The following is a 10,863-nucleotide window of genomic DNA, read 5'->3' on the forward strand; positions in this document are numbered from 1 at the left end:
TCGTTTGGTGGCTTCCCTGCTTCTTCGCTGGTTTTTCGTCGATTCATGGAGGAAGACGAAGAAGTACTATCGTACGGTACATTCTCTATTAAAGTGTAAGAGCAATTTTATTTTATTTACCATATATTTTATTTGCCTTATAATTAATAATTAGATATTGATTTTGGTAAATGGTAATTATATTAGGATTTAATATTATCATATTAAGATTACCTCAATTAATATTGTACATTGTTCTGGCAAATGGTAAATATTATTAATTGCTTGTTTTTTGAAATAATAATGCCCTTTAGTTATTTTTTTAATTTTTGGCATTAAAAATTTTAAATTGAGATTAATTATGGCATTATTTGTGATTGAATTATTACCGTTATTAGTACAATTACAGTAATTCTTGTCACAATTAAATTATTATTCATTTTTGAGCAAATATTAAGTTTTGATTTGCTATTTGAATTTTAATTTAATATTGTGAGTTTTATTAATGCCTTTTAGTTTTCTCTCAATTTTGGCATTATATTCACAATTAAATTATTATTCAATTTTGAGCAAATATTAAGTACTAATTTTGCTACTTGAATTTTGATTTAATGTTGATGTGCATATTAAATTGCTTGAATTATTGCAATTTATTTATGATTTATGAGTTAATAATATATTAATATGCAAAATCCAAGCATGGTTTGTATATTTTTTAAATTATTTTATTATAAGTATACATTTAGAAAAGCATATATTAAGATTGGATATAGCATATTAATGATTCATAGCCTTCATATTAAATATCATTCAATTTTGGATCCTTAGGCTAATTTTGGACAATATAGCCTATTAAGTTAGTTTGTTGGTTTCTCATTTAATTTTGAGCATACTTTAGTACTATTTTTTACTTGGGACTTTAAAACCTATTTTGAACAAGCTATTTAGGACCTATCTGGGTCATTAAAGTATGGATTCCACCTCTTTGATTGATATTTTAATAATAATTGTAACACTTTTATTTGATTATAACATGTTTATTAAGGTTCAATTATTACTAACTACTGTATTTTTTATAACGGTATTTATCGTTGGTGATAATATAATTTTTGGATCTATTTCCATATTAGAACATTTATCATTCATGTTATAATTAACTTGGGCCATAAAGGTTCATGGTCCCGACTTAAGCAATTTAGTGCTATAATTATTGTCATTGCGTGATTTTGAGTCATTAAGGGTTTAAGGATTACAATTACCATTTGAAGCCATTAAGAATTATAATTATTGTTTTGGCCATTAAGAATTATAACTATTATTTAAGTTGATTATGTTTTAATCTATTAATAATTTTCAGGGTCTTAACGATAATCTTAAGTACTTTTCATGGCAAACAATGTACATAGTTAATATATTGCCTTTCGAATGGTAATTTGGTTATACCTTAATTTCAGTTTCCTTATGACTCATTATAGTCATGGTTAATTATTATGTGGTAAATTGAGATTAGTGTTTGGCATCCCTTAATTACAGTTTTACATTTATTGTAATTATTATTAATTTACATTATTAATTAATGTTATTAAGTTTAGGGGCTAATCTCATTTATTATCTTTCATAATAATTATTCATTCATGGTAATCTACTATATTTGGTACATTGGTAAGATTACCCATGTCACTTCATTTTTCCATTATTATTATTATTAATGGTAATTAAGTGTTATTAATGAACTGTTACGTACCATTGGGCGATTCATTCATATTACTAGCATCGACGAGTCAACTAAACTCTCCGTGAAGGTGGGAGATTTTGGAGGCTTTCTTTGCTATCGAGGTTAGTGCTATCGATAGATGCAGTTTGCATCATTACGGTACACAAATCATTAATTACAGTTTACAATTTATTATTATTGGTAACTACTATTGTAGCTGTTAACCATTTTGAACTAGTCACATTTTATCCTTAAGAATATGGAAACATTAAGATATGTATTACCATGTTTGTCATTATTAAAATGTTCATAGTGATTATAATGCTCCTTATTACTATTAATATTTTAATTAATAAATGATAACATTTTTTTTTAAGTTATTAAGTCATGGATTGTTTCCAAATAGATTTATGTGGCATTTATTTTTCGGACTTAAATTGTATTAAATTTTGAAGTTATATCCGAAATAGTTTTAAAGGTTAACAAGTTTTAACTATTGTTTTTTCATATTTAGTCTCCAAATTAACATAATACTATTATTATGACTATTTATTGCTTTTTTGGTTTATTTGCAATTTTATGCTATTAATAATACTATTAATTGAGTTTTGGAGAGTGGTTTTGAATCAATTCAGATTTAGGAAAAACATGTTTTCTTGGGAATCTATCACATAATTTATTTATTATTTGAATTATGATTTTAGATGTTAATTGCCCACATTTAGTTAAGTATGAATAATTGAATACACATTTGGTGTTTTTCATACTATTTAGATTGTTTTATGCTTTTAATCACATTAAGTGCATAATATTAAGTTTAATTATGCAGTTGGGATTTGTGAGATTTGTTATTTACGAATAAAACATATATTATGGCTTGATATTTGTGAACTCGGCCTATTTCTCACAAAGTTGATTTTATGCAATTAAAACTTTTTCACGTGGGCTAGTTTTCTAACCTTTCAAAGTATATATCTATTATATTATTATTCAAATTTTGGATTTCTTTTGGTTAGAAGTCATACTAGCTTTGAATATTAATTGTATACTTTGAGGTTATTGCTCATATTCAAATTGTTTTCATTTATGCAATTTATTTGGAATATATGAATTTAATGTTTAATTTTATGCATACTTATCCACCGCATAATATTTTGGTTTTTTTAAATTATGCAATTTTATTATGCCTTTAGAAATGCATACTTTAGGATGGAATTATATTAGTTCCTTATTAAGTTGGAACTATGCATAAACTTTAGTTACAGTAGTGCCTGAATTTAAGCACGTTTAGTTCGTTAATTTAGTTCATTGATTTAAAGCCTTATCCATAGGTGAATCTACAATTTTATATATCTCCCAAACGGTTTTACTTCAAACATGAGAACGCATGACTTAGGGAAGTTTCTTGGTGATGAATACTAGTTCTATGGCCCTGGCTTAAAAGCCTTGTTGCTACTAGTCTTCTTGCGACGCTACTCTGTCTAATGAGTTGGTATTTAACCGAGCTTCGTCTCGACCAACTTTCCTGGGAGTATACCTAATAATTGTATATCATGTGTTGGTTTAATTCGTTTGTTAGGCTTTAACTTCCCCTTTTGCCAAGTGATTACAATTTATAGATTAATTAAAGAGTAGCCACAACATCTTTAATTTACTAAAAATTGTCTAAAGTTCAAATCACATAAAGATGGCAATGATAAATGCCTAGTGATCCTATAATTTTAATTAGTTGGGGAGTAGCCACAACATCCTTAATCAGTTAAAATTTTATATTGGGTCACATAAAATTTGATAAATGTCTAGTGATCTTATAATTTTAATTAGTTGGGGAGTAGCCACAGCATCCTTAATCAGTTAAAATTATATATTGAGTTGTTAGGGTCACATAAAGTTTTAGACATATTAATTGTGATTAATTGTACGTAATATGATGGAATTTAGCCCACAGGCAATTTCGTTATATTTGTATGATTAATTAGGATGAAATACTGAACTATGATCATAATTTAGCCCACAGGCAATTATGTATCGGAATGTAGTTTAGTAGTTTTATCAATTTTATGATGTAAACTTTAGGTCATATATCTTAATTTGCCCACAGGGATTAAGATAAGGAACATGATCTCTTAAGTTTTTTTTTTTTTTGTCATAATGGTTGTAATGAATCTAATTGAATTAAAACTTCAGCCCATAGGCAAGTTTTATGTCACTTGATTCTTCAACTCATTTGCTAATTGTTTCATCATAAAATTTCAGTTGGATCTAATTGAGTAGAACTTTAGCCCACAGGCAAGTTTTATGTCAGTAGATTCTTCTGGCCATTAGTAATTGAGATTAAAATATTATCATAAGGATTTCTTAATTGAATTTAATAGAATTAAAACTTTAGCCCACAGGCAAGTTTTATGTCAATAAATTCAACAACCCATTAGATAATAACTTTATCTCAATTTCTTAGAATTTATAAATTTAGTTCAATTATAATTCTAAGTTTCGTGGTTTGCATTTGCAAAACATGTATTTAGTCACTTCCCTAACCGTACCAAACTGAACCGAACTAGTTTGGTTCGGTAATATATACCGAACAACTGAACGGTATTGGATTCTTGTATACCGAACGGTTCGATAAAAACTGATCCGAATTGTTCGGTAAAAAATTGAACTGGACCGAATACCGTTTGATTTTTTTTAAAAAAAATATTATAATAATAATAATAAATAAATAAATAAAAAGTAAATCCAAGTCTCTTACTGCTTGCTCTGCCGTTCAGCTCATATTCTCACGGTATCTCTCATAAATGTTTTATTTGATTTTCTTTATGGTTTGTTATCAAAAGTTCTATATTATGTGTTATGGTGTTTACATAGTCCATATCCAAAGTCTAATATATAACAAAATAGCAATCCAAAGTTCAAACGGTATTCGGTTCGGTTCGGTTTTTATCGAACAATTCAGTTCGGTTCGAGTTTTTACCGAACCGTTCGGTATACAAGAATTTATTACCGTTCGGTTGTTCGGTATATTACCGAATCTAACTAGTTTGGTACGGTTTAGCTCGAGAAAATTGAACCGAATTGCCCACCCTTAAAGTTAATTACCAAAATGGTCCCTTGACTATAGCGAATTACCAATTTGGTCCCAAGTTAACGGTTGACTAACGGTCAAACAAACGGAGGACCAAATTGGTTAAGATTTTCAAAGTTGAGGGACTTAATTGATCCAAAAAAATAATCAATGACCAAATTCATAATTTTACTATAGTCAAAGGACCATTTCGGTAATTAACTCTTCTTATGCGAACCCAACTTTTGTTTTAAACATCATTGGACAAGAATATATTGATGCAAGCAGATAGAGCTAGCCTAGCGGGTTAGATACTAGATTGTATAGCATAGCCGCTCCTAAGGTTGTATGTTTGATTCCCTGCCCAAACAGCTTTGGTAGAAGAAGAATATATAGATGCATGTGTTCTCAAAAAAATAATAATAATAAAAGATGCAGATTTCAAGACAAAATAAATTAATTAACAACAACTCTCACAAATTATAAGAGAAATGAAATGACCATCTTAACACATAATTATGTGTGACATTAATACTAATTTGATCAATTATTCTTGTTTTAAAAATCCAAAAATGCAGCTAAAGCCATGGCGGGGAGGGAAATTTTAAGTGGGCTTAAGGGGCAGAGGATTGATTTTGTTTATGTGGAGATGGATTCTTTGCAACTTGAAAATGGTATTTGTGGGAAAGTTGGGTTCTCAATGTTTGGTTTATTAATTATTAATGACATTAAGGATTTTTTTTTTTTTTTTATTTTTTTTTTTTTATATTAGATTCTCTTTTACTAAGTAACTAGTAGTTGCACCCGTGCGATGCACGGCTATATATATACTGTGTATTATATTAAGTATAATATACTTAGATGAAAAGATATAGATTTTTATCACTTAATAAATTTGAAATAATGAATTTATAATTTTTATTGGACGTTATTGAATTCTTTAATACTATGTTTGTTGAACCCACTGCGATGCAAAGGTATGTATATATTACATAGAAAAGCCGTATAATACAATAAGAAGAAGAAAAATACAATTGCTAACCGAAGGAAAAATAGGAATAAAACATTGCGTATGTTATTATACATTGTTGAATACTTCATTGTACACAACATTTTTAGTCGTACTAAGACATGGTACATTTTCACCACAAATCAAAATTTTCAAACCCCTTGGGCTACTAACTCTTGAAACCGCTACATACAATTGTCCATGGTTAAAGACATGTTTTTTCAACAGTAATCCTACTCTAGAAAGTGTTTGTCCTTGACTTTTGTTGATTGTCATGGCATAAGATAGCATCAACGGTAATTGCTTCCGTTGAAATTTGAAAGGCAATCTTGGATCTGACGGTGTAAGGGACATTTTAGGAATTAATACTCTTGTTCCAGCATTGGTACCGCACATGATCTTGCCTTCCAACACGTGATCAGCTAACCTAGTAACAATCAACCTTGTACCGTTGCATAATTCGAGTGTGTGATCAATATTTCTCAAGAGCATAACAGGTGACCCAACTTTCAATGTCAAAGCATGATTTGGTACTCCAGAACATCTAAGGCCATTCAAGAATTCGGGAGTGTGCAAATCTGCTAACATATCAACATTTGAATCTGATTTACAAACTGAATCACAACTCAAGTATGTCTTTCCCTCAGCCGGATTATGGTCATTCATGTATTGGTTAATGCTATCTACGACATCCAATGTTGGAGCCAAAATTGCACTATCATTGAGGTATGACAGATCACCCATCCCTTGTCTAAACACATTGAAAGGAGAATTATTACCCCGCTTTAGAGCCAGTTTTAACCCTACTTTAAACAACATCTTCATTCCCACAATAGCATCCAACTCAGGGGGTACTTCAACATCAACCTGCCATTTGAGTTTGCATTAGTACATTACAGTAGACCATCTACATCTAAACCATAAGTTAATTTTAGGGAAAATAAATGTACCTCCTTGTATTTCTGATACAAAAGACAAGCAGGGATTCCAACCAGCTCAGCCACTTCTCTGTCCCAAAGCAACAGTGGGGCATCTCCACTCTTGTCTAAAGCCATGATAACCACCTTATACCTGACTGTACCCTGAGTATATGGCTTATGACACTTAGTACACACAAGTGATCCTCCGTTTTCTTTTAGTTTCTTATTACAGCCGGCTGACATGCATGATACATAGTACCACCCATCATCAAGATCTAAACCCAAGATCTCAGCAGCAACATAGTATTCCCCATCCTATAGTATACAAATAAAAAAATTAATTTATAAAACAAACATAGGAACTTTTTTTTTGAAAGGAGCCTGTACGGCATTTATTCAAAATATGCAGAAATAGATGCTGGTGGATCATAGTCCGAGTACATACTAGTTGACTGAGTAATTGCAGTAGATGCTAGAGTATGAGCTAAATAATTATCTAGTCTAGGAACATAATGAAGTAAACAATAATCAAAAGATAATATACTAGTCCTGCAACTATCAATGTCATAACCCAAGTACGATCTTGACGAGTGTGTCATAGATGATAAATATTGTTGAAGCACCAAACAATCCGTGAAGAGCTCGATAGACTTTATTTCGCGACTTCTTAGCCACGACAAAACTTCCTTGCATACAAAGGCCTCCGCCATTAGGGGCGAAAAACAGTCTATCATAGGGGCAGTTATAGCCGAAACATAATGTCCTTGCCAATTTAGAATAATGGCTCCCACCGCTGCTTTGTTTGTCTGTGGGTCGTACGCTGCATCGAAGTAACATTGATCCCTCATGTTTTGCGTGGCTTGGTGTACCATGTTCGGCGTTGGCAGCTGTGGTGTAGTCGGCACAGCAATAGTATTGGTTGTTGCCGAAGGGACCGCCGTAGCAGTGTGGGTGTCCACCACGGGAGCAGTCCGGCTGCTTGATGCCGCGGAGGTGGCCGGCGGACGCAGACCGGGATGGGCTACTTTCCAAGCGAGTAGTTTCTGTTTCTTACCACTTCTGTCTTCTTAAGGTCGTAACAGGTAGTCACAATGAGTCCAGTAGTTTTAAAGTCACTAATGCCCGTTGACTGTGAGTGCAGAGTGCCCGTACTCAAACTTTTCATGGGAGTATTTTCAGATTTCATGCTTCATAATAAGGTTTAAACAAAAACAGTGGTTAGCAATTTGTATACTCAATTGGTTTTTCCAGAAAATTGGCATGTGAACAAAGTTTATAGAAGTATGCCAATACTTGAATAAATTAATAGAATGCTTGATTCTAAACTGCCTATTTGCCTAAAAAGCATGCAATGTGTGTGAGTTAATTGCCTATTTGCCTTTTATACTAACTTTTTTTTTTTTCCAGAAAATTGGCATGTGATGAAAAAATAATCTCATGCTCATACTTTACTGAAATAATAATCACAAGTAAAATTGTTGTGGCATGTGATTAAAGTTTAATCTGATGCCCACACTTGTGTATTTCCCTAACCTATCTGTTAGTAACCTATGATGTCAATACTTGACTAAATTCATCGAATGATTTATTCTAAACTGCCTATTTGCGTAAAAAGCATGCAATGTGTGTGAGTTAATTGCCTATTTGTCTTTTATACTAACTTTTTTTTTGCAGAAAATATGCATGTGATGAAATTATAATCTGATGCCCATACTTTATTGAAAAAATAATCATAAGCTTATTTTTTTCTGGCATGTGATTAAATTTTAATTTGATGCCCACAATTGTGTATGTCCCTAACATATCTATTAGTAACCTATGATGCCAATACTTGACTAAATGCACTTTAAATATCTTCTAAAGTGCCTAATTTTTTTAATCTGACTTAGTGCTTAGTGCTTAAGATGTGATGCAATATTTAACTTGACTTGAACTGTATGCATTCTAGGAATACCTCGTTAGGTGTACTTAAATTCAACATTATGTACTAAAATTAAGTGTACTTACTTCGACTTGAACTCTAGGAATTCCTCAAAATCCTCATTGAACCATAGCTTGGTAGTGTCATATGAGCTGGTGATTCTAATCTCACCTAAAAAAAATAGAACCTACATATTAGTTGACTGGGATGAGTAATAAGCTGCTAGAATGTGCAGGAAGAGAGAAACTCACCACTAACCAACTTAGCACGACAGCACTGAATCACTACAATAAGTGGTTCTTTTGAATCACTATTGTAATACGGCATGAGTGAAGCAACGTGTTCATTCCATAGGGTACATGTCAGAGTGTTCTCACTGCCATGACATTAGTAGAAACCAAAAACAACTGCTGTCAGTATAGGCTAAATATTGATCGAAAAAAACACAAAAAATATAACTGTGAGTAGTAAAAACACAAGAAAAATTAGAACTTAAGCATTATCTTCAATTTGAAAGTCAATCAGTTTGGTTGCCTTTCCACCTATAATCTTATCCACAGGATTATAGATCTCAATGACACGACCAATAACATCTGCCAAATGAAAAATTTTTCAGTAAGATGTTAGCAGTTCAGCTTAACATAAGATATTAAAAAATGTAGAAATGAAGAGATAGTACCAATCAGTTCCTTGTCGCTCACATCTGCAGTGTCTTTTAAAGAAATGAAACTCTTTAATCGAAACATTTTAAAAGAAAATCCTAAAGTGTTTATCTCCTTCACTTCTGTTCTGTAGTTCAGTTTGATCATATACGCATGCTGTGTAATCTTGTACACATAATAATTTGTCGCAGCCATGAAATTTTTTATTTCGAACAGTTTTCCCTCCTTGAATATTTCTCTATATTTCACCACATCTTTTTTTTTTTTTTGAACGGTAGCATGAATATAGCTTCCCTGAAAAAAAACAAAAACAGAAATTACTCAGATATGAAATAGGATTAGATTAGTAGGTAACAGTGACATGATGCATTAAAAATAGATACCATTACCTCTTCATCATGCAGTAACACTTCCATACTCTTACTGCTGTGACCCTCTCCCCTTTTCTCTGGAACTTCGAATACCCTGACTGCTCTAAGGCGAACTGCCCTGAGCTGGTGTTGAGGTTTGATGTCCTTCACAAGTATGAACATTGACGACATTGTGTTCAACAAAATGATATTTCAAAGGCGCTGTAAGCAAACAGATTTTCAGAAGGAATACTTTGCACCAATAAGCCGATTATTTATAGACTTTGAAGCGTTGGATATTTCAAATGAATGATCAGCAGGTTGTGTATGGGAAATACACAATTTCTTTTTATGTATTAATTGCAGAGTAAAACTCTGCGTCTTCTATGTGTGTGTGTGTATATATATATATATATATATATATATATATATATATATATATATATATATATATATATATATATATATATATATATATATATTTAATGATGTGAGCATCTGTTTATTCAATCGTTGGTTATCCGATGATGCTAATGATGTTGTTTAAAGTACCAAGACTTCTACATTAAATGTATTGCTTGAGACGAAAGGACTGTAGGGTTTAGAAATTATAATCGCTTTAGAATACGAAGAGTTGCATTGTCTAAAACAAAACGGCTAGGAAGATTCCCAATGTGTAATTACATTAGTCACACGTACAAATTCAAAGAACCGGCTATTCTCTCATTTATTTGTTTGCAAAACGGCGTAGTATGCAATGGGCGGGAAACAATGATTGCAAAAAAGTGCACAACGGCGTTTTATCCCATGGGCGAAAAAAAATGATTGGCAAAAACTTCTTGCTTTATTATAGAGTTAGATATGTGAACCATGTTGCCCACTTAGCTATCATTTCTTTGCCAAATTGTACAAAGTAACTTGTCGCTCCACTAGATTTTATTTCTAATGTTTTGTATTATGGTCTTTCTTATTAATGGTTATTCCTTATTTTTAAAAACAAATGCAATTAATCTTAATTATTTGCGTTTATCATAGATTTCTAATCATTAATGTACAATCGAGTTGGTCAAGTAGTTCGCTTGGTAACCACAATATTTCGTGTTTGACTCCCTATATATGAGAGCAATTTAACAATATTTCGTGTTTGACTCCCTCTGAAAATTATCTATTGGTCTTCTCAATTTGATGAGCTTTACAACTTAGTATAGTTTATCTTCATGTGGTATTTTGCTCGCTAGAGTTAC

At 31.6% G+C, this 10,863-nt stretch overlaps 2 protein-coding genes across 2 annotated transcripts; both read right to left on the reverse strand.

Annotated features, from left to right (window-relative positions):
• Positions 1–5,918: 5,918 nt before the first annotated feature.
• LOC109174046 lies at positions 5,919–7,534 on the reverse strand. Its single transcript, XM_019323339.1, has 4 exons — positions 7,382–7,534; positions 6,717–7,001; positions 6,136–6,633; positions 5,919–5,951 (listed from the first exon to the last, which is right to left on the reverse strand). Exons 1-4 carry the CDS (start codon positions 7,532–7,534, stop codon positions 5,919–5,921), a joined length of 969 nt encoding a protein of 322 aa, XP_019178884.1.
• Positions 7,535–9,099: 1,565 nt separating this feature from the next.
• LOC109174050 (replication factor A protein 1-like) lies at positions 9,100–9,811 on the reverse strand. Its single transcript, XM_019323346.1, has 3 exons — positions 9,659–9,811; positions 9,287–9,563; positions 9,100–9,200 (listed from the first exon to the last, which is right to left on the reverse strand). Exons 1-3 carry the CDS (start codon positions 9,809–9,811, stop codon positions 9,100–9,102), a joined length of 531 nt encoding a protein of 176 aa, XP_019178891.1.
• Between the last annotated feature and the right edge of the window lie 1,052 nt (positions 9,812–10,863).

Source organism: Ipomoea nil, unplaced genomic scaffold, assembly GCF_001879475.1.
Source record: "Ipomoea nil cultivar Tokyo-kokei standard unplaced genomic scaffold, Asagao_1.1 scaffold0146, whole genome shotgun sequence".
NCBI lineage: Eukaryota > Viridiplantae > Streptophyta > Magnoliopsida > Solanales > Convolvulaceae > Ipomoea > Ipomoea nil.

Coding starts and splice junctions, on each gene's coding strand:
- LOC109174050 (XM_019323346.1), bottom strand. CDS start 9,811: ATGTCGTCAATGTTCATACTTGTGAAGGACATCAAACCTCAACACCAG. Junction 9,564..9,658: donor TGTTACTGCATGATGAAGAG/GTAATGGTATCT, acceptor GTTTTTTTTCAG/GGAAGCTATATTCATGCTAC. Junction 9,201..9,286: donor GAGCGACAAGGAACTGATTG/GTACTATCTCTT, acceptor TTCATTTGGCAG/ATGTTATTGGTCGTGTCATT.
- LOC109174046 (XM_019323339.1), bottom strand. CDS start 7,534: ATGAGGGATCAATGTTACTTCGATGCAGCGTACGACCCACAGACAAAC. Junction 7,002..7,381: donor CCCTAATGGCGGAGGCCTTT/GTATGCAAGGAA, acceptor TGTATACTATAG/GATGGGGAATACTATGTTGC. Junction 6,634..6,716: donor TGTATCAGAAATACAAGGAG/GTACATTTATTT, acceptor CTCAAATGGCAG/GTTGATGTTGAAGTACCCCC.